Source organism: Micropterus salmoides, unplaced genomic scaffold, assembly GCF_014851395.1.
Source record: "Micropterus salmoides isolate LMB-PRFRI ecotype aquatic unplaced genomic scaffold, ASM1485139v1 Ms_hic_scaffold_3, whole genome shotgun sequence".
NCBI lineage: Eukaryota > Metazoa > Chordata > Actinopteri > Centrarchiformes > Centrarchidae > Micropterus > Micropterus salmoides.
This window is the reverse complement of record NW_024042261.1, coordinates 17,312,348-17,334,121: the sequence shown is the minus strand read 5'-3', so window position 1 is coordinate 17,334,121 and position 21,774 is coordinate 17,312,348. Positions and strand designations below refer to the sequence as shown.

The 21,774-nt window shown below is 39.7% G+C and overlaps 1 protein-coding gene across 2 annotated transcripts in view; it reads left to right on the top strand.

Moving 5' to 3' along the window:
* The first annotated feature begins 1,616 nt into the window (after positions 1-1,616).
* The window catches only part of si (sucrase-isomaltase (alpha-glucosidase)), an 85,544-nt gene continuing 65,386 nt past the window's right edge, over positions 1,617-21,774 (top strand). Inside the window, exons 1-10 of one of the 2 annotated variants that reach the window (XM_038693779.1) lie at positions 1,617-1,831; positions 9,810-9,933; positions 11,150-11,235; positions 11,552-11,672; positions 14,026-14,135; positions 14,444-14,595; positions 18,632-18,803; positions 19,164-19,263; positions 19,857-19,969; positions 20,094-20,219. In XM_038693779.1, coding sequence (XP_038549707.1) covers positions 9,810-9,933; positions 11,150-11,235; positions 11,552-11,672; positions 14,026-14,135; positions 14,444-14,595; positions 18,632-18,803; positions 19,164-19,263; positions 19,857-19,969; positions 20,094-20,219 — 1,104 coding nt within the window. In that variant the 5' untranslated portion in view covers positions 1,617-1,831. Of the gene's footprint in view, positions 1,832-9,790; positions 9,934-11,149; positions 11,236-11,551; positions 11,673-14,025; positions 14,136-14,443; positions 14,596-18,631; positions 18,804-19,163; positions 19,264-19,856; positions 19,970-20,093; positions 20,220-21,774 lie in introns of those variants that run through there. The other variant, XM_038693780.1, reaches the window with a different exon arrangement.

The window sequence follows — 21,774 nt, the reverse complement described above, 5'->3', positions numbered from 1 at the left end:
AAAACGGCATAATGGGAACACTTAGATAGGCCACCTGCGTATTATGGCTTGTGCAGCCATTGGTGATATAACAGTTACAGACACACACACACACACACACACACAGGGAGCGCGAGAGAACGTATGCAACACCACAGTATAATTGTTCAATGACTTTGTCTCCTAGGAGGTTGAACACTTTATATCTACATGGACAGTTCATTGTTATATTGCGATTTCCTGGGCTTGATTTCTGTCAGGCAGAACGCAAAGATAATCATTTTTCCACCACTAAACTGTGTCAACAGTTTAACTGTGGCAAGTAGGGGTTATTCCTTTTTTCTGTCACAAGCCATATTACAACATAGTGTGGGTAAATGCAATGGGAGACCCACCGCACTTGAATGCATATCAAATGCCAATAAAAGCAGAAATTAGAAACGCTATTCACAACATTTATTATTCATACAATCCTGCTATATGGATGTGTAACGATTTCACCCACACTCTCTTCTACTGGCCTTACACAATGCTGACATGCTTTCAGTTTCATATACAAAAGCCCAGGACACTGGGTTAATTAGTGGTGGTGCTGTATGAGTAGAATGATTTCATGGACTATAATTACATCTCCCCATTATGCTACCAACAGAACATATATGCTTGTTAAGGAGGTAGACCTACATTTAAGGAAACAACTCTCTAAATTGCAGATTCCTCGAGCGAGACTCTTTATCACTGGTGTTAAGTGAGATGTCATTGTATTGTACTATACTATGTCATTGTTCTATTGACATTCTGTTCTGCTAAGCATATGCGTTAATCTCAGCAGGTGGCTATTGTGATACCTGAAATGAACACTGCTGAGAACAAAGTCTCTGAGCAATGGCATTAATGAAATTATATGTAAGGGAAAGAGTAATTGCTAAGAATGCTAACAAAATAGGCTGGTGTTTCTCAAGCACTAGACAGACTTTGTACGTGGGTGTGGAACCTCCATTTGAAGAGGTGAGTCAACAAAGGAGGTGCTGGGGAGCCCCAGCAGTCACCTGGTAGAGCATGTACCATTAAGGCTTAGTCCTTTGCTGCATGTCACGTCTCTCTCTCTCCCACTTTTTCTATCTTTTTCTGCTGCACTCACTATCTGTTATACCAAAGATATAGAGATGTCAAATTGTTAACAGACAAATCTTGTATTGCCATGTATCTCAGTCTACATTCAAACTCCATGTAACTACATATATTACACTGTGACTTGTGTGCATTGAACAGCCAAAGCTAGCAGGACAAGCAGTGAGTGTTCAAACAATGTCTTTTTAAAAATATATGAGAAAGAGAGTGCATGGATTGAATGCAATAATTTAGCAATATTAGTTTGCGCAAATGAAATCAGGAATTTTAGGGGAACTTCGTACTAAAACAGATAGCTTCAAGCCAACTGCTAACACTCTGGGTGTTCAAACCCAACCTAATTTCTGTGACCTAAACTGAACTTTTGTTTATGAAACTGAGCCATTCAGTCAATCCCAGTCTTCAGCTATCATTGGTCAGTGTGACCTGTGATGTCATCAGGTCAATAAAGGGTCTGCTGCCCTTTGTGCTCTGTTTTTTTCATTCCCTCCTGTACTCATCCATTGCAGCTGTGTCCTGCTTGGAGCAGATACACAGCCAAACAAGCAACAAGAGCAACGGAGTAGCTTAGCACCGAGCAGCTAACTCTAAAGTGAAAAGGCCGGTTCAGCACAGCAAAAGACCGCAATCAAGACCACAGTTCCTCTCTGCTTGGCCCATCCACAACAGAATGGCCTGCTAACAAGGAGCACGCCAAAGCAACTTCTTCCTTTACAAACGGGTAACATACCTGATCATTGTAACATTGCAGCTTCACATAGCTTAACAGTGTACTTGGCTAAGCACATGACTGTTTAGCTTTTGTCAATGTATTTGATTTGTTGAGGGTAGTGAGAGTCTCCACAGTTAATGTGAGGTTATTACTGTAGTTCTCAGCCACTGCTAAATTAAAGACATAGAGTCTTTGCATGCTAACTAACTCCTTTCAACTTGGCACCGTTGCCTAACACAGATCACACACATACACCTCTAATCTGGCCTCAAACACAACGGCACATGCAGAGAGAAAACTTCACTGTGCTTTCTTTGCAACACGTGTGTTCATTATCATGCACGCTGAAAATACAGTGAAGATCAAAGAAACAGATGCATATTCTTTGTGGCACACACACAATTTGACAGTTTTCATTTGTACACTTATATAAGCGTGTGTTCAAGGGTAAAAATGATTGGTTTGGGAAAACAAATTATTAGGCTGTGAGTGTTGTGTGGCAGAACAGTCACGTCATGGAAACTTAGACCTAGAGTGTGCATTACAACATTAGTTGCTATAATTTCATATGGTCAATTATTAATAGACCTGGCATTTATCACTGGAAATAATTATTTAGTGTAGAGACACAAGGCCAGATAAAAATCAGGAGAAACACGTTTAACATTGACACCTGTTGTATTTTATTGTGTTCAAGAACAGAGTTACAAAATAGGAACGTGGAATTATAAAACATTGCAAAAGAAAAAGATCCCTAGCAGCACATGTCTCCAGGATACCTGTGAGGGTTCCTCGTCATACCCGTGTGCACATAAACAAAAACACACACAAGCACACATATATAAACTTGGATGGCTGGCAGCTCTCAATGTTGAGTGCCTAGTTTAAAGTGACTGGATCGATACAAGGGAGTGAATTGCCAATTTCAGTTTGTTCTATTGAAATCGGCTGGCACTGCATTCTAGAGGGAGAGCACCTGAAATTGGCAGTGGCAGAGTGCAATTGAACTCTTAGGGAGAGAAAACTGAGCAGAACGGCTACTTTTTAGGGATGTTGAGATTCACCGATTCGCATCGGTGCACCAGCATAAAAGTTTGCACCGATTAAAAAAGTTACAATTTGGAATGAACTCGAGATCTATAGTTTCTAACGTCTTTCCATTGGTAAAATTCGCTTTATTTATAAACAGTTATTTTTAGAGGCCCTATGCCTTAGAAATATGTGTTAATAAAGTGTTAATAATTAAAAAAAATATATTAAAAACTTGTGAGTGTGAAGACGAATGCCTCCCCCTACACCTCGGATTCAGCTCTAGCTAGCTCAAGTGGTACTGCTAGCAAGACTGGTGAGCAATATATTGCAACTTCTTTAAATTGTTAAGTGTTAAAATGTGGGAGGTGTTGTAAAAGTATAATGGGAGACAGACAAGGAAAGAACGACATGTGTGCACATGCAATGGTATCTTAAAATTAATTGAAAAACTTGAAACACTTGATGAAAGCCCTTTAACCCCACTGTCTTTCACTGTCTCATCTACATGGGTGCATGTAGGTGAGACGAGCACATGCACGCACTTACTCAGAGCTCATCTTGGCTTCTTCGATCAAATGGTCCATGGCAATCAAGCTCTGTTTTAGAAGAGCAGATAATTGTGCCTCTAGATAGTGAATAGCTCACTGAGTTGATCCTCTCCGTTCTGTTTATTGGGATGACATGGACTGAAGCCATCACTGAACTTCTGAGTGCATTGGCATGGATGGATGTCTGGCCATAGAAACTGTACACAATTTAAACCATAGGTTTGCAGTCCTTTCTAGCCTAACAAAATAAATCAACAGGCAGTGTGGAATTTGTTCAGCTCTGACGTTGAAGACAGAGCAGCATTCCTCCTTGTCCACCACTGACACTGAGATGTTGCTGTTCACCATTTCAACATTGGTCGCTTGTTGAGACTGCATGATTAAATAAAGGTCACATTTAAAAAAAAAAAAGTTTAAGGCTTTATTGTTCTACTAATACTATTGAACTGAAATCCAGTGAGCGCACACCATGGCACTGGTGGCCGTGTTAGAAAACAGCCTGCGTCGCTCTTTAACAAGCTGGAAAGTGAAACACTTTCACTTTCCATTTATGACATATTAAAAAGGTATTTAGTCTCCGCAGAGCAAATGTAGACTTCACACTGTAACATGTAAGTCTGATCATCCCTGGATTGATTCTGATATATTAACAGTACCCTGTTGTTGAAAAGAGCATCACTTTCTTTTGTTCTTTCACATTGATTAGTATTTGTTTTATAGCGATGTCCGACGGTGAATCCATAAACAGAATGTCACCGGTGAAACTAATCTTGGCTTTCACTCAGCAGCTACCAGCTGTTATTTATTCAGGAAACAATCATTTTTGAGATGCACAGAGAGAGAGAGAAAATATGGGTGGATAAAACAGTCCTGTTGGCTTTACGCATGATGCACAGCTTTCTCTATGTAGGTTTACTTTGACTCAACAAGGAGGTGCTCTCGTGTTACTGCCACAATAATTTGTTGCGTTGTAAAGATTATGTTCATAGATGCTTTAGGAATAATCAGATTGTATTGGCTGCTTGTGTTATTGCAATATAAGTGGTTTGGTTGGCTACGTGTTCATAATAAAAGGGGCTAACATGGTGAACATGAGACAGACAGCAATAGGGCAATAGATAAGGGCAATAGCAGAACAGAATCAAAGCCAGCACTGCCCAAAGCACCAGTTTATGGTAAGATTGATGATGATATGGCTTATTTATTTATTTATTTATTGTACACAATGACTCAGCTGAGTTGATTTCTTTATAGGAGAGTTAAACAGGTGTTTCTGGTTTTGAAAATGTATTTTAAAGGCTCATTTAGTTTTGTACTCTACTTGCAGAAAATTCTCAAGAATACAGGAATAAAGGTCTCTAAAGACCCAGAGCCCCCAACAAACTCCTGGGCTATTTGTTTGCCCCTATCTGTGACCACCGTTGGCCTTACAAACTTGTGTCCTGAGGTGTGTATGTGTCACTGCTACGTGTCCATAAACAATTTAATAGTAGTTAAAATGTTCACACAGAGATGAGCATCCTGCAGTATTTTAAGAGGAAGAGGACAGAGGTCATGGGAGTAGGAATAGAATAAACTGAGGAGGGCGAGCTTGTAAGTTGTATGGATAGCTACTAGATATAGTATATTCTAAAACTCACGTAGTAAAAAGACTTTTGTTAGGCCAATGGCATTTCATCAGGGTTTGCATTGAAGACAGTTCTGTGTTCACAAGCATGCCCTTGAAACCCCCTAGCAATTCAGCATTCCCCCCAGGTTCAAAGTCATTCCTACGCCCTGTGTACGACACCCTGCTATCTTTGGCATACTGCAGATTTTGCTTTTGTTTGCATACTACATTCTACATACTGAATGTAGGCCAAATACGTACTGCCAGTATAGTAGGTAGTAGTTTTAATATACCTATGCAAAAATTAGCAATAGTTACACATAATAACTCTAGTTCTGTGATTACAAGCATAGCTCTGTGACAGAGATGCTCAAGTCTTTGAGCTAGAGTCCAAGTCAAGTCTCAATTCTCTGAGCAAGAGTCCAAGTCAAGTCTCAAGTCTCTGAGCAAGAGTCCAAGTCAAGTGTCTAGTCACTCGTGGCTATAATGAATGTTGTATAACCTACTGCGTTCAATCCAGGCGGCTTAGCTATACGGAATTCTGTAACTGTAAACTGTTTTTCACTTACAGAGCACAACCATGTAATGTGCAATGCAATTAATGACTACTGTAAGCTAACACATTCCCCAGACTCTCAAACCAGTGTAGCCTTAAATAAAACTATAATGTTACATGAGCAACAATAAACCTGTAACCTGTTTGCAGCTAACATTAATAATTGGGAGCCAGCGGGATGTAAATGATTACGTTAATCCACTACCACAAGTTTGGCAAGTAAACAAATGCTCGCTCAGCTTTTTGTAACAGCGTTTTGACAGTTGGGGGTTAACCTCCCCCCTAGGTTGTAGCTAAAGCAAGAAGCAAGCTAACGTTATGCTGGGCTTAACATGTTTACTAATCTCAGGTTACTAACCTATTTTGCATTCAGCGCTTCTTTTGTTCGGGTCTTATTGTATGAGGTTTCAAAGCCAAAGTTTATGATTATTGCACAGCAGTTGTCTTCTTTCACATGTGGCCATGCGCAGCTAATACTACGTGTTACGTAGGGTATAACAGCAAGCTCATTAGACGTTTCATAAAAAATAAACATTGTTCCAGAGTCCCGCCCCTCGAGTCCAATTCAAGTCTTAAGTCTTTTGAGGACGAGTCTCAAGTCGAGTCTGAAGTCAGTATGTGTGCAACTTAAGTGCGACTCGAGTTCGAGTCTGAAACTCAAGTCCCCATCTCTGCTCTGTGATGAGACACCTTTTATTCCTTTTACTCTATATTTGGGTGGGGAGCAGGGATCAGATAAATGCGACAGCACCTCTGTGAGCCTTGTATTTGATCGTATGTGTGATACTCACTGGAGTCCTTTTTCCTTGTTGCTTTGATGAAACAGAACGTCTTCATTGTTATGTTAGTGTAGCCTTATCTGCTATCACAAGGAAAGAGTAGACAGACCATCGATGAATGAAATCCACACAGTCTTCTGTAGTTAGTTTGAATAATTAGATTTCAATCCGTCTTGAATGTTTCTTGATTGGAGCTGTTGGCATATGTAAAATAAATGTAAGGAAAAACACCTTGAACAAAGAAACAGCGCCACAGTGTGAGATTTAAGTTTAATTCAAATCCTGGATTCCTACTGGACGAGCCCCACAGGAGCGCATGAGCCTCCTGTGGCACAGCCATGATTTCACCAAACCTATAGGAGGGAGCACATTCATTCATTCAGTGTTGAACTTTATTTTCCCTAGGTGAGGGTCATAACTCGCTGGACGAGAAACAGACTTGTTTGTGTTTGCTAAACATATTTTTGGTTCCCTAAGAGGATTGTTATACTCCACATAACATTCTCATACCTGCAGAAGGAAGATTTAAATGTTTTCTTCACAAAGTGAAGGATAACCGCTGCTCACTGCTCTCCCCCACAAAGTAGACTCTGCTGTTTTCCTCTGCTGCCAAAGGACCCGTTTTGCCGTTGAACCTTGTCGTCAGTACAGACTGAACTAATTACATCGCTAACAAGAGTGATCTCAAGTAAGAGGCTTGTGTCTGGGCAGAGATAGGTTAATAACTGTGTCATTGGAACCTGAGCTTCATTGTTGTGAATTTTTACTTTGCTGTGGGAAATAATTTGCCACCGTGTCCTGTTTACTGTTAATGTGCTTCGGTGCCTAGCATGTTTCATTGTTGTATCGGTTCCATGCCACTGGGCCTTTACTTGCATCCATTTCTGCCACTGTGAGTAAAAGTAACTGTGCTTTATCAGACAAAAGTCCAGTAAGACTGCTACCAAACATAAGGTCACTGCTGGGTTTCTGAGTGATAAAGTGGTAATTATTGTGTCTTGTTGCGACACTCAGCATTATATGTACCTTGTGTGCCTTTTCTATCTTCCTCTAATAACCTACACACACACACACCCCTACACACCTTGCATGCATCCACACACATACACCTGGAACCCACAGGTAGCGTGGTAGCCTAACACAGTTGTGCTCAATGACATCTTGGTGAGGACAGGCAAAGCTTAAACATGGTGGGAACAAAAATGGAGGACTCACTCCATTTGTTGATTTTATGCTATGATTGTGCTTAGAATAGATAATAGTAGTTTATCTGCCAGTAAACCACTATTATCTACTCTAAGCACCCTGATCCCAGGGTGGTGCCCTGTAATGATTAATCTTTATGAATAATTTCAGTAATATTACCAACTTATTGATATTACTAAATATGTTTGATATTTGCTAATAACCAAAGCTGCCCTACGAAATCCCCAATGGAGCACACAAATGCCATTAATAAGAAATAGTTCTATTGTTTCAAAGTGGTGTCATGTAAAAAGTGTCGCAGTATATGATGATCAAACGTGTGCCAGTGTGTATGTGTCAATGACTGAGAAGTGGTGATGTGGTAACACTGGGCTAATGATTACTTGTGCTGAGTCACAGCTCACATAAAACGACATAAATACACAATAATCGTTTGGTAAATTATAACTGTAAAAGTATGCATGTGCACACACATACACACACACTCACACTCATAAGCACTAAATCAAACATGATAGCAGGATTGATTGTAACAAGTAGATATGAGGGATTTTAGTCTGCAGTTGTTTCCTCAGACTGTAGATGGTTATCTGACATTTTATAGCTTTGGGGTCTACATGTGGAGACTGTAAAACACACACACACACACACACACTAAGCAGTAAAGAAGTGGTGAGCCCCCATGACCACAATCCATCCTGTGGATTATAAGGCACCATCTCACTTGAACTCAGCAAGCACTTTGCCCTTAACATTAGAAGGAGGAGGAGGTAAGACTGCAGCTCTATGTTGTGTATCTGTTCAATTAATAATCTTAATTTCATGTTACATTTATATTGTACTCAACAATAAGTAAACACTCTCTACAATATATTGTAAATTATAGCATTTGTGGATGATGCAGCATTAATTACAATTTGATACTGTGGGATTATTTTCTTTAAATATTTACAACATAACTGTATGATAATGAATAATAAATAAAAAATTACATTCAAAAAATAATTCTTGTTATGGATTCAGACTTGGATGAAACACATCACTGTTCAGTTTAACTGCCATCGTTTATTTCTTTTTTCAACTTTCTCTAGCTTGCAGATGTTTGTATTATGCAGTTCTATCCACATTACTGTGGACAGACTGTGACCAAGTTTGTTAATGATAATGTTGGTTATGTGTAGCTCTTTGCCAGTAGAGTAAATAATACACTGTAAATTGCATTGCAGCCCTGAGGAACAGATGTCTATGGAGGGTTTTGAATACTGATATGTAGACAGATTTTCTTCTTTTTTTTCCGGATGCATACAGCACTGGTCCACACTTATTATGCCAGTCTTTAACATTATTACAGGTGATATACCCCCTTCTTGGGCTGACATTAACTTTCATGTCTCAAAGTAACCAGTGAACTAAAGGTATTAAGTAAAAGTTCAAATGAAATGTCAGATAATATTCTAAACTGCCTGTACTAATGGGAGCCCCAACGGTGCAGCCCCTGTTTGTTCTCAAGTGTGTGTGCAACTACATGTATCACAATGTCTCTGTGTTGGGAGAAGTAAAATGATAGGCTGTTATGGGTGAAAGCTATTTTTAGGCACTTAGTTAAATGGAAAATGGGACAGGGTAAAGGATTTGTACTGTATAAATGTCTGTGTGTCTTTTTCTACGTCTGTGTGTGTAGGTGTCATATTACATGTTTTCAGACGCTTCTCAGTGCTTCTGTATGATGTGCGGGGGCTGGGGGGCATGCACTCGTTTGGCTCTGTGTCTCTCTTGCTTGCTCTTTACAGCACATTAAACTGTATGGCAATAAGCCTCTCACTCAACCAAACAGACACATACCTACACACATTCACCTTGTTTTTGAGTACATTGGAGTGAAGCCTAATTGCTTGAGTGATATGATGGGTACCTTTGCAAAGACTAGACCCAGCCTGCCGGGTTTTGTTCTACTCCTTTTCTTAAATTCTCTTTTCAGTTTTGTGCTTTTTCTCAACTTCAGAAAGATTTCGCAGAATCCAAGGTTAATGCAAGGAAAATATGTGTGTCAGATCTGTGTTTACTATATTTTGGTTGTTTTGTGTGTGTGTGTGTGTGTGTGTGTGTGTGTGTCCTGCCAATGGGCCACATTAAGCAGGGACGTTTATGAGACCTTGCCTTTAGTAAACTTGGTGTCATTATTGGGTGTTAATGATGTTGGCCTTTGTAATCACTCTCTGTGTATGTGTGTATACATTTGCTTGTGTGTGTGCGTTAGATGGGAAAAAGGCGGTTCTCGGGTTTGGAGGTGGCTCTAATGGTCATGTTTGCATTGATGTCTGTGGCAGCCATCACCTTCATAATTTTGTTTGCCACCACGGAACCTGGAGTCCTTAAAGATGGTAGGTGAACACACTTACTTAAACTTAAACACAGCTAAAACATTAGCCCTAAACCTTCATCATGTTCCGCCTGTGAAACTTTGAAACTCATATTATACAGGCTAGCCAGCCACCAATATATCCTGCATACACGTATGTTCACTTATGGTCATAGTGGTGACTGTGAGGATGGGAGTGTTGCCACACATTCACCTGAGTTGCTTAGCAATGGTCAGTGAATAGCGTAGATTAAATTTGACATGTAAAAGTGGTGGTTGTGGAGTTGTTGAGAGGCGCCTTTTAATAATTAATTAATTTAATTAATTAATCTAGACTAGATAACACCACTCTAGACTAGACAACAGTCACTCTAGAAAACAGTCAAGACTAGACAACAGTATTGGCCTTTTTGTTCTAATGTGCAGTGTGCGCCCTTAGGACACGCCCACACACTCACACCAGGAATGTGTATCTCCCCTGCTGTCGCCGCTGGTCAGTCTCTTCCCCTCGTGGCAAAGATACACACACACACACTCACTCGGCTATCAATTGACATGGAATAAGCTGGGACACCCAGGTCTCATGCATCTACCCTGGTCCTCTAGCTAATTCACTCTTCCGTCTGCCGATCTCAAGGATTATTAATGTACTTTTCCATGGTTTATGGAGATATCTTCTGTATCAATAAAGTACATCCATTGCTGTTTCTCTACACCGCAGGGCCCGACACTTCCGTTTTCCCCTTGTCCCGTTGGAAACTCTACCCTCTCACACGATCCATCCCATGTAGTACTCTTAAAGTGACAGTGCCATTAAATAGAGAGGAACGTTATCACTACAGTAATCCCACCAGCAATTACATAAGATTATAACCCACATAACACTATTGAACTATGTACCCCTGGTTCACCTGGCTACATAAAGTAATAATCATTACTCTTTTCCAGTCAAAAGCCACAAGCAATTGATCACAATTTCCAGGTAACATACCTTCAAGCTTATAGAAATACTGACCACAGCTCATTAAAATATACCAACATCACATATTGTTACACATTGTAAGTAACAATCACAAAACATGATATTTTCAGTCATAGTTCATGAAAACATTGAAATCAGTTCTTTGCGTACATGGGTATAGTTATTAAACTACTGAATATACAAATGTCTTTATGGTAGGATTGCTGGGTTTTCACTTTTATTGTTTGTTTTAAGTAAACATTTCATCTTTTGGCAGAAACTACTGACGTATTCGTTCCTCAGTGTCCCAGCATTCTTACGGCTGAAAGAGTAGACTGTTTCCCTGATGCTGGAGCCTCAAAGGTATGAGTCACTATCGTTTCCAAAAAGTCAAAGTAAGGTTTGTGGAAAAAGTTTTTCCAAAGACCTTAAACAGAACAGGCATTTAAGATTCAATAATGACTGGTTAACTCATTCAGCAACTCAATTCTTTCTTAGTATTGTCAATATTGAAATAGTGTTGTTGTTTATGACTTTTGTTATCCTGTTTATAACGATAATTAGAACAATGGTGATGCTGATAATAATGATAACAACATTGTTTTTAGTAGCAGTAGTGTCAATAATAGTAAAGTGGATGATGATAATGAAAACAACACCAACCTTCCTACCTGAACAGCTACAATGTGAGCAGCGTGGATGCTGCTGGAGTCCACTGGATGAGAGAAATGTCCCCTGGTGTTTCTTCTCAACCAACCATGGATACACAGTGGAATCAGTGGAGAAACCAAACCTATATGGTAAATCCCTCTTTCCCCTCTCTCTACCCCTCTACCCCAACTCATGTGCTCACTAAGTGATGAAAATATTTATCTTTCTAGTTAGCTGATTTTTTTCATTCTAACTGCTAAAGATTCTTTCAATCTAGACGTCTGTCTTTACATTGTTTTTCCCTTTTCACTTACTTTGCCTAAGGCCTGGTTTACTGTTAAATATGACATGGATGGCATTTCAGAAAACATAATTTTCTTGCATGCAATCCATTTTCTGCTTGATTTCACTGTCTTATGTGAACTCAGTTATTGTGTAAAAGCAAGAAGAACCACTGGACATTGAAGTCTGAACTATAGCTTTTTCAGTCACATTTCTGAATAACAACAAGAACATTTTCTTAAAGGACAAAATAATATTTGGAGAATTGTTTTGTGGAGAGGAATATTATCAGCTGCCCCGCTGTTGTATGCCACAGCCAACCAAGTTGCAGTTTAGCTGCGCTATGTCTGGGAGATAGATCAAATGAAAGATTTATAATAGATGTGTTATGCATCAGTATAACCTAATTTTTATGCAAGTAATATTCATACTGGTTTAAATAAACAATTTCCCAATTCTGTTGGGCAAAAGTTTTGCGGGAAAGGAATTAAGTGAAAGCCAGAATGACTGTGATGGAGCAAAGCCTTTACTGTGCTAGTTATTGTTTACTCATTATTGTCCCAGTCAACATGTATGTGAAATCTGCAATCACCCAATTTAGCCAAATTAGGGTTAAAAACCTATTTTAAGGTCACAATGGCCTTTGAGTGAAAGTGTCACCACTTCATTGTCCAACCAACTGCAATTCTTGAGTTATGGCCAAAAACAGGTTTTCTGAGGTCACAGTGAGATATTGCGTTCATGAGAATGGGACGGACAGACAGATAGACAACTCAAAAATGTAATGCCTCCTGGCATAGCCATCGCAAACAATAAAATCTCTTGGTTCACCTGATAAAGTCTTGATGTTATTTAACAGGGACTTTAACTGATACATAACAAATGAAACTACTTCTTCTTTAACTGTCTTAATATTTTTACATACATTCTACCGTGGTATCGCTTAAGGCTGTAATGCAAATTACCCCCATTTACCTCAGAGGCAACTGAGGACTATAAGCATAATGCACCCTTTGATCATACTGGTAAATCTGTGTTTGGATGGATTCCCATTTCAGTTCATCTGATGCATTTTATTTGGAGTGATCCAACTGAGGACTGTTTCAGTTTGTTTTTTATTGTTGCAGTTGTTGCAAGTTTGCTAACATCAACTCGAGATTTATTGCTAGCGGCTAAACCTCTGATTTTGCTCATGTGGACAACTTTGCTAACACAGACAAACATCAAGCAAGCGCAACAACACAAGACATAGCAAGCCGGCTAATAAGTTATTACTGAGTAGCCCACCATAAGAAGGCCTGCTAGTCTTGCATAATTTCAGTTCATTTAGCTCATGTCAATGAGGATATTCTCTTCTCTTGTCTCTTGCTCGGCAACTCTCTCTTTTTCTCTTTCTCGCTCCCTCCGACAACGTCTTCTTCAGTCTCTATGCAGCCTCTACCATGATATCTATACTGACAATATCAAGCTTCTTCCAAAGAACTTACATTGTACATTTTATAGTTTTTGCTTCTTCTTATAGCTTGCTTGCTAAAGAGTTTTGTTAATGTGATGTGGTGCAGTAAAGCATTACGCCATTCTCGTGATAGATTTTCAATGTTACGCAGTGCCATAGAAGTCAATGTACCATCAAAATAATTGCGAAGCTATTATTTTAAGATATAAATACTAAATAATGTGGCTTTAAATAGACAACTTACACTTAACGCCTCTTGGACACTGGTAAGAATTGTGTCAGAGATGTGTAGCCTACATAAGTGTTAAAGAAACAGTTTGACTACCTCGGAGTCCTGTCATCACCATTACGTTGCCAGACAAATGGTTACTGCCCCCAGCCAAGAGCAAGTCCAGGACACATTCACCTATAATACTTGAATGTGTTGTTTTAACACTTATGGTGTTTTGTACATATTGCACAAACAAGATGTACAGTAGGCTTTATAATGTAATCAAAGCTGGATTGTGTTACCTTTGGACAGCAGTTTTACTGCTTCCACTTTTTGTGCTAACCTAAGCTAATCCACTGCTGGCTTTAGCATAATATTTACTGCATTACTGCAACATTACAGTGTTGTCAACCTATCCCTACCCAACCTATATTTTGTGTCATTTCATCTTTATTTTTGGGGTTTTGTAGTTAAACATGTATATTTCTCAAAATAAATGTTTTTACTATATTATAACATTTAACCCTGCGTTATCATGCGTTTCATTTTGCAGAAATAAAAGCCCAACTGAAGAGAATGGCCTCTCCTTCTTTATTTGGGGGTGATATACAAGAGCTGTCCTTTCATGCAGAAATGCAGTCAAACAATCGACTCCGATTTAAGGTACACCCTGCCAGACACCACCTCTCTCTCCCTGCTCTCTCTATGTTAAACACCTTTTTTTTTGCTTGCACATAAGCTCACACTCACAGCCACACATACACATTTGCCAGCAACAGAGGAAATTGTGAGATAAATCTAGTCTAGTCAAATTAATTTCAAAAGCAGTTTTTATCAAAGCATGTTTAACACAAATGCTGTACAGAACAAAAGAGGACAGAAATAGCAATATATACACAACAAAGTACGAACATGACCGTGAGATATGAGGCCACGCTCACACTGCCTAAATGGTTGTTTCTTCTCTTCAGATCTATGATGCCCAAAGGCCGAGGTTTGAGGTCCCCCATGAGCACATCAGCAGTCTCAAAAGTGACCCATCCAGCCCCATCAGCAACACATTGGAGATGACAAACAACCCCTTTGGCCTTACTGTGCGCAGGAAGGAGACCAAAAAAGTCCTGTGAGTGTTCCCTATATGTGTATTGTTTGTGTTGGCCGAGGAGGGGGCTGTTTACAAGAACTAGAATATCACATTGTTTGTCACGTTGACAGTGAAGGATGGAAAAGTGGAAGGCTTAGGAGGTAGAGTGGGTTGCCTACTAATCGGAAGATCGGTGGCTCGATCACCGCATGTCAAAGAGTCCTTGGGCAAGATACTGAATCCCAAATTGCACCCTGTGGCTGTAACATTGGTGTGTGAGTTTGAATGATTAGTTTCTGTTTCCGATGAGCTGTTGGCACCTTGCACAGTGGCCTCTGACAACAGTGTTTGAATGTGTGTATATTATTATATTATATTATTAAGCTACAGTATGTGCAACATTCTGGAGGCAAAATACAGCATGTTTCCCAAAATAATTGTTGATAATGTTAGACAATCTAAGTTCTTTAATATTTGATTTGGTCTCTTTAAGTTGTTATTCAGTCTTCTCACAATCACCTTATAGAATTGAGAATTGGCAGCTGTCAATAAATTTACATTGATTCTTTGTATTTCATTTGACGCAATTATATCAGAAATCCTCAAAGGTGGTCTGTGCACCACATAATCTCATTTCCTCATCATCTCATCTCATCACCATGTTATGTTATTGTGAATCAGAGCCAATTGCCATTTAAGGCACATGACAGATTTTCCTGTAAGGCAAACATTTATCTTAAATCTAAATGACTCAGATGTTTCTTTTATGGTAAAGTTAAAGCCAAAGTTTCCCTTTAGGATTTTTTAAGTGAGACTATATATTGTCCAGACTTGATCAAACATTTAGCGGTAACTATACTTGCCTTACTTCCATCTATTCAAATTCATTCTATTCGAGTTCAGTGTTTTTCTTTACTGCAGAGCTAAATACCTTCACTATGCTTTCACACTGAAAATATGTTCTTATGACATATTGCAACCTTTGTCTCACTAACTTATATCACTTACTAGTGTATAGACCAGCATTGTCTTTCTCAACACTGCACATGACCTTCAACCAGAAGCAATGAGATTGCACTACAGATTAGCGGTTATTTAGTCGTTGCTATAACTTTCTTTTGCTTGGATAAACGTCTTTATGACACCACCTGGTATGTGAATCACCATTATCAGGTGATAAGTCAGACTTTAGATTCCTTTGCTCTTTCTCTTGTTAAAGGGGCATTATGTAGTTTCCAGCGGCCACTAGCGGTGCGTATTGGCACAGTACTCCCGAAAAAAGGCAAAATGAGAGCAGCTATAGACAGGTAGGGAGCCAGATTCACACAACATGGTGGAAACTCAGGTAAACTCCCACTGCAAAGTTACAGTAATATTTTTATCACCTTGATGTTGAACTAATCCATGCTCGTTACACTGCATTTACACAACGTGCTACATCGTTAGCTCGCCTGCTGCTTTCAGTAACTGTCTTTACTATCTGTGTATTTGTCACCGGAGGCTCAGCAATTTCAGCACAGCTACATGTTTTGGATAATGAAACTGTTAACGTTAGTGAGCTGGACTGGATATTATAACGAGATTGTGTCACACTTTATAGCAGTTAGACCGCAGTAAGTAAATTTTCTGTAGTTTTAGTCGATGGCTCTTCCACTGGGTTGTATATTATGTGGGTCATGTTAGTTACAGCGACTGAGAGGTGGAGAAGCTGTGTACCTGAGTATCAGTAAAAGACAATAAATCTAAATTGAACGTTACGAAGCAAACAGCGGCAGAGCTACTGTAGCGTTAGCTGGCTGCTCGTGGCCGCATCACTATGGGATAGTAAACAAATCGCTCCACATTAGCTTTTTACCATTAAATCATTTCTTGCAGGCTTTGACACTTTGACATAACAGTGGTACAGAGGAAAGTAACATGGGTTGCATTAGTTGGTGAAGTAATGTGAAAGTGATATAACTTTGCACCGGACCACATTAACAACTACTTGGCGTTAGCTGGCGAGCTAACGCTATCTAACTTGAGCCAACTGAAGCACAAAATCAATATATATATTTTACATGCTTTGTAGTAATGTTAGCTTACCTGTCCAATAGGATGAAAGCCAACTCTGGGTCTGTTTTTATACCCAAAACAAAGCAGAGGTTTCTCCATGATTCAAAAGCCCTGCCGGTGTTGATCCGTGACGAGCTTCAGCAGATAAAACTTTTTTTTGTTTTTTATCCTTATGTGGAGTTTTTGTTGCAGTCTGTGTTTTGCTGGGAGCAGGTCGTTTCTTAGTGTTAGCAGACTCCATGTCGTAAGTTGCAGTGTTGTCGCTGCTGAGTGCAAAGTCAGTAGACAAAGTGAGAGCCTCGGGAGAGCGTATGCAGGTGTCAGTCACTGGATTTTGCGGAAAATCTGACCTTGAGCCTTCAAATAGGAATAGGAATACTTGCCTTCAGAGTTAATAGCCAAACCCGGCAAGTGGATCATTTTAATAACCTGCACCACCAAATGAAATGTAAAAAAGAATGACAGGACCTTTGTTAAAGTTCACTAGCATTTAAGCAGAATACCAGAATTTATTTTATAAGTCGGCCTGTTCTACTGGAGTTGTGGTTGACCCAAAGTAAGTGGCTTAATCATAACCATTACAGGAAAAAATAGGTGGTAACAGCTAAATGCATACAGTTTCTCAACAATTTTAACTGTATGCTATTCATGTAATAGTTTCAGTGAATATTAGAAAGTGGCCTTTCTTTGTTTGACTCATTTATGACAAGCTGTGGGAGTCCGACAGGACAACACTAACAAACTCTGTTTGTGCTTTGGCAGTTGTTATCATTATCGTTTTTAAGAGCAATATTGCATTCACTTCAATGTTTTCATAAATATGTGATAATATTTTGATAATGAAATCAGCAGCAATTGCCTAAGTCAATCAATTAGAGTGATAACAAGGTTTATATATTTACTTCACGTACCATAAAAATTGCACCAGGTCATTATTAAGTGTTTATTAAGGTGTCATTTCCCCAGATGCAATTCATTTATAGAGGGAGAAAGAGAGTGTGTGTGTAAATGAATGCACGTGGAGTAATTATACGTATAATCATTCTGCTCTTTGACCTGTCTCGCGTGTGGGCGTTCTCTTCTTGGAATAAAAGCTATTTGTAAACAGACATTAGGGGTGTAACGGGATTCAAAATTCATGGTTGGTTGTGCATCTTGGTTTTTGGGGTCACAGTTCGGTACATTTTTAGTACAGCAGGGAAAACAAAAAAATGTAGAACCTTATATTTTTGTCATTTATCTTGAAAAATGTAAACATTTAACAGTGGCTCATTAGCCAGCTCTGGTCTCTAATTTGTGCTTGTAATTCGGAGGTCGTACCACTGCAGGAGGTTAACTAACCTGCATCTCTGGGCTAAGCTGTATAGCATGCCACAACAGCTGATAGACAACAGCTAGTGCACTGCCAAAGCATTTCGGGTAAAACGTACCATCGCTTTTGCATGCGCACGTTCACTTCACACAAATGTAGCCACTCCTAGTCATCCTATTGACTTGGATTGACAGTGACAGCTTGAAGACTAATGTAAATAGTCTGTATTGAAGTATTTTTGTGTGTGTATGCATGTATCACAACTATTCAGTTACAATGTATACTTATTGCTTTTCCAACCTTTACTTGTATATTTTGTCTCTATAGCTTTGTTTTGGCAGCTGTATGCAGGCTTAGTATTTCAACTACCACTGCATGTCTTGTTTTGAAGGCTAGAGAAATGTTACCCAGAAGGCTTATTAGAGCTTGATCGGATGGTCTGTCTTCTCCCTGGTTTTTCTTTCTACAAGTCAACTCCTCCACATGTCCTTGTCTCATTCCCACTCCCACTCTCTTGCTGCATCTCACTTTCTTTCTTACCTCCTCGTCTCTCACATTTTCTCTCTCACCTACTCTCTCTATTTTCCACATTCCTTTGCTCTTTCTCACACCAGGCTGTCTTCTCACTTCCCAGTTGTGACCTGTTGTTTTGTTTTTGTCTCCTGTTCTCTCTCTCTCTTTCTCTCTCTTTTTTTTTAATAAACTCAGGTTTGACACTACAATGGCCCCACTGGTGTTTGCAGACCAGTACCTACAGCTGTCTGCCAAGCTTCCGTCCCATAATATTTATGGCTTGGGAGAGCATGTGCACACACAATATCGCCATGACACAAATTGGAGAACCTGGCCCATCTTCACCAGAGATGCTTTCCCTAATGGGGTGAGGAGTACACACACACACACACGCGCGCGCGCACACACACACATACACACACACGTGCAGCTATACATTTGTCAATCCCTGTAATGCTATGTTTTTGTCGTGTGGTTACTGTATCGAGACATTGTGTGCTCAAAGGCTTACACATGAAAGGTCTAGCTTTGGGTGTGTGTGTGTGTGTTGCAAGCACACCCAACATGTGTATTCTCCTTCCCAAAGGGCTTATAAATGAATGCCTTGTAAGCTGATTAGGCAGTGCAGTGACCCCTCTGCTTCAATAAGTCTCCTACGTCCCTGCTGTGCCTCACACATCTTCTCTATGTCCGTTCATCCCTCTGTATCCCTATGTCTTCCCTGCAGGGAACCCACAACCTCTACGGACACTATCCCTTCTTCCTCTGTCTGGAAGATGAAAGTGGAAAGTCATTCGGGGTCTTTCTCATGAACAGCAATGCTATGGGTAAAGATAAACACACACACACAAATGCTGGCACACAGAAACCCACAAATACATGCATGTAGAAACCCACAAACAGATACACTGTCCTTCGTGAAGTATACACAGACACAAACACATATCTTGAGGCAGCAGTATGTGTAAAAAAAAAAAAAATAAATAAATAAAAGTTGAACAGTTAACTAAGATTGATAGTAGGCAAACAATTACGGACAATCAAGGTCATGTGGTTCAAGGGCACGTGAGCCAGCAGTTATGCCTCATCCTCCTAACACAAATAGATATACTGTAGCCTCAATCAAACTGTTGTGCTGACAAAACAAAGAGAATATTGCATGGCTGTTTTATTCTATGAAGGAGATGATTGAAAGCAATGGGGGTGGCCACTGACATGCTTCTGTTGCTCACTTCTATAGTCTCCTTATATAAAAGGTTTTTTCATGGGTTGTCTTGACTGATACATACATGATGTGTGAACCAAAAGTCACAAAATAGAGCTATTGCTGGATCATTTCAGGGCTATGATTTATAAGTTAAGAGTAGTTGGTATTCGGATTAAGTTTGCAGTGTTTCCATCTCTTTTGTCTTTTTTTCAGAGGTGACTTTGCAGCCCGCTCCTGCTGTGACCTACAGAACAATTGGAGGAGTCCTTGACTTCTACATCCTCTTTGGAGACACACCAGAGCAAGTGGTGCAGGAGTTCCTTGTGGTGAGGCACAAATATTTATTTATTTATTGTTGCTTTTTCTGGGCAAGTCTGATATGTAAAAGTGGTTTGGGAGTAGCTTTTGAGCAGTAATTGCATAAACAATATGTCCAATTGTTTTATACAGCTCATTGGCAAGCCTGTCATTCCTCCCTACTGGTCCCTGGGTTTCCAGCTCTCTCGGTGGGACTATGGCAGCCTGAGTGAGGTCAAGAAAACAGTGGAGAGGAACCGTGCAATTAGCCTCCCATATGTAAGATCCTGTCTGCTTACTTGTTTTTCTTTTTTCTTTTTCTTTTTTTTAGGCTGTCTCTATGCAGTATGTCTGAAAAACAGTTTGTCTATAAGCCTGTCAAAAATTACGATCAAGACTATTGTCATGGGTTTCAGGTGCATAAATGCCATCACATGTTTGGCACTTTCACACTCAATATCTACGCTGCATGTTGTAAATCTCAAACGTATCAATGCATTTATTATCACAATAAAAATCCACAATAAACTCATATCAGACTAGATCAAGTCAAGTTCTCCGGTCCATTCACACAGATGCTGTGACAATGAGAAATAGGCAATCTGTTTCTGAAAAACTATGTGACAAAAATCCACCCAAAGTATCAGAAGCATGAGATCATTACCAATCGACTGCAGTCTTGGAAATGAAAACATGCGGCATGTTTTTCTTGATATTTATTGAATTTGACCTTAGATGTCAACTGCTGAGAGATATTTTTAGAAGGTTCCGGGATTTTCTTAAGATAAAATCAGCACTTCAAAGACAAACTGTCTAAAATAATGTAGTGACAATGCACAGTTTGTGCAATGGGGGATTTCTTTAGTTGCTACCACAACTGCATAAAGGAAATCAATACTTCACCTTGTGCACCCCTTGTTAAATTTGAACCACTCATGCACTACTGTGTGGTTCCAGAGGCAAGAGCCTTAACCACTACACTATCTGTGAAGACGTGATATGAAGGTTGAAGCAGGAGTTGGACAGACAGTCAGAGTGATAGAGGTGGCCTTTAGCTTAGATGGGGTAATCCAGCTTTCTGTCAAATAATAGAGAGTCTGCTGGGCTCCATAGGTTCAATCCCGGGACAACTATTTTTCAAGCATCACTGAATGTTGCCGCTGATCAAAGATCAATCGACCGAGTTCCCTTCATTATCTCATTCATCCTGATCTGAATGTTAAAACTACTCCAACACCTCTTTCCTTCTGAGACACTTGATAAATGCCAGTTCTGGGTGACATTTTCTTGGGAATGAGCCTCACTTCTTATCTTCATCCGAGTCTACCACTAGCAAGTATAAGAAGTATCTTCCACACAGAGCACCAACGTTTCATGTACTTTCCATTCCTTAATTGTTAAGGTAAACTCCTTATCCTAATCTTTAAATGTCCCCATAAAACACTTCAATTGTATCACAACTCAGCAATACCTGCACCAATTGAGGACGCAATTTGAACTCTGTCTTATTTAAAGATCAGATACAAACAAATGTCTAACCCATCTCAATATTTCACTCTGATAATCTCCAATCTCTCTTTCATATCCAAAGACATTAGGATGCAGCTGCTTCCTCTCCTGCTGTACTCAGGGACATATTTGATAACCGTTAGATAGACCACAGAGGGCATTATCACATTCTCCCTAATATGTCTGGAGCTGATTACCATTAGAGCAAGGATCTGGCAGAGCCTTCCAAACCATCTGCTCTATCAATATGAAGTCGATTTTGGCAGACAACAGACAGAGAGCAAGCATAAAGTCACACCCTGACTGAAAAAAAAGAAGAAGAATG